Source organism: Cyprinodon variegatus, unplaced genomic scaffold (genome assembly GCF_000732505.1).
Source record: "Cyprinodon variegatus isolate N-32 unplaced genomic scaffold, C_variegatus-1.0 Scaffold870, whole genome shotgun sequence".
Classification (NCBI taxonomy): Eukaryota; Metazoa; Chordata; class Actinopteri; order Cyprinodontiformes; family Cyprinodontidae; genus Cyprinodon; species Cyprinodon variegatus.
This window is the reverse complement of record NW_015151323.1, coordinates 324873-326129: the sequence shown is the minus strand read 5'-3', so window position 1 is coordinate 326129 and position 1257 is coordinate 324873. Positions and strand designations below refer to the sequence as shown.

Below are 1257 nucleotides of genomic sequence, written 5' to 3'. Positions count from 1 at the left end.
GAACCTGGTGGGCGTCTATTGGAGGAACAGAAACTAGAACGCTCTGTGTGGGTTTCACGTGACACGAGCCAATACAGGAAGTTACCAGCGACAGAGACAACAGCCGTCAGTATACGAGCTATTCGGCTTCATTAAAAAATAACCATGTGCCACAGAGAGAACTGATTTTGAAGTTAAAAACTCTGCGGAAAAAGACGAAGATGGAGACGAAAGGAGCTCTCGGTTTCGCTCTGCTGTCCGTCATCCTATCGCTGGTAGGTAGAAGTAGCAGCTAGCGTCTGAAGAGCTCGGTCGGCTTGTTGTTGAAAACACGGTGGCACATACCGTGCTGGGAGCTCACACCCTGTGAGTTGAGCACAGGTGTCAAATTGTCGCCCGTTGTGATTTAGCAAAGCTGTGATAAAAACGAGCAGGATGTAGGGATCAGAAAAGATGCTAATCATGCTAACCGGGCTGTTAGCTTTCTTGTTTATCGGAGAGTCAGCCGCAATAAACTGATACCGAAAACTTTTTATTTCTGCTCAACATATTGCTTTTTGACTGGGAAACATTTATACATATATATATATATATATATATATGATCACAAATGGGAAGCATTTCAAGTTAAATTTCCCACCGGTTTCAAATAACTGCCGTCTTAATCAGTAGTTAAAGCTCGGTTTATAATGCTGGGATTCCCCCACCACTTCCTTAGAAACAAAGTTTTATTTATAGCTGGCTTCAAATAAATATATCTATCTATAATCTATCTGGAAATGTATATTGAAATATATACATTTTATCTGTAATACGATAACATAAATATCTTGAAAACTTCACTTTTTTTTATTCAACAATTTCACAGTTTACATAAATACATGAACATTCGTCTCCATTGTGAAAATAAGACACTATGCAGTATCCAACATTGCTGGTGTTTTAACATAAAACAAAAATGAAAATTTACATCATCACATGTTGCTAGGGAAAGTACAAATTTACAAAAAGATGTTAAATTGTTTACACACATTTATAGTTTTTGTTGCCTTTTGATTAAGAGAATACTTAATCGTGTTGACATATTGCTTGACTTCATTGTTTGAAAACTTCATTTTTGAAATAATGCAATACTGCAATAAAACGCAATAATGTAATGCTTTTAAATCAGAAAATGTTAATTTTGTAGCACGTTAAAATTGTATATAACTATATTTTTATGCACACACAAACATATATATATATATATATATATATATATATATATATATATATATA

The 1257-nt window shown here is 34.6% G+C and overlaps 1 protein-coding gene across 3 annotated transcripts in view; it reads left to right on the top strand.

The window, feature by feature from the left end:
- Window positions 1-1257, top strand: part of sppl2a (signal peptide peptidase like 2A) — an 18408-nt gene continuing 17151 nt past the window's right edge. For all 3 annotated transcript variants that reach the window (XM_015397560.1, XM_015397559.1, XM_015397558.1), the window contains exon 1: window positions 1-254. In XM_015397560.1, coding sequence (XP_015253046.1) covers window positions 201-254 — 54 coding nt within the window. In that variant the 5' untranslated portion in view covers window positions 1-200. The remainder of the gene's footprint in view (window positions 255-1257) is intronic.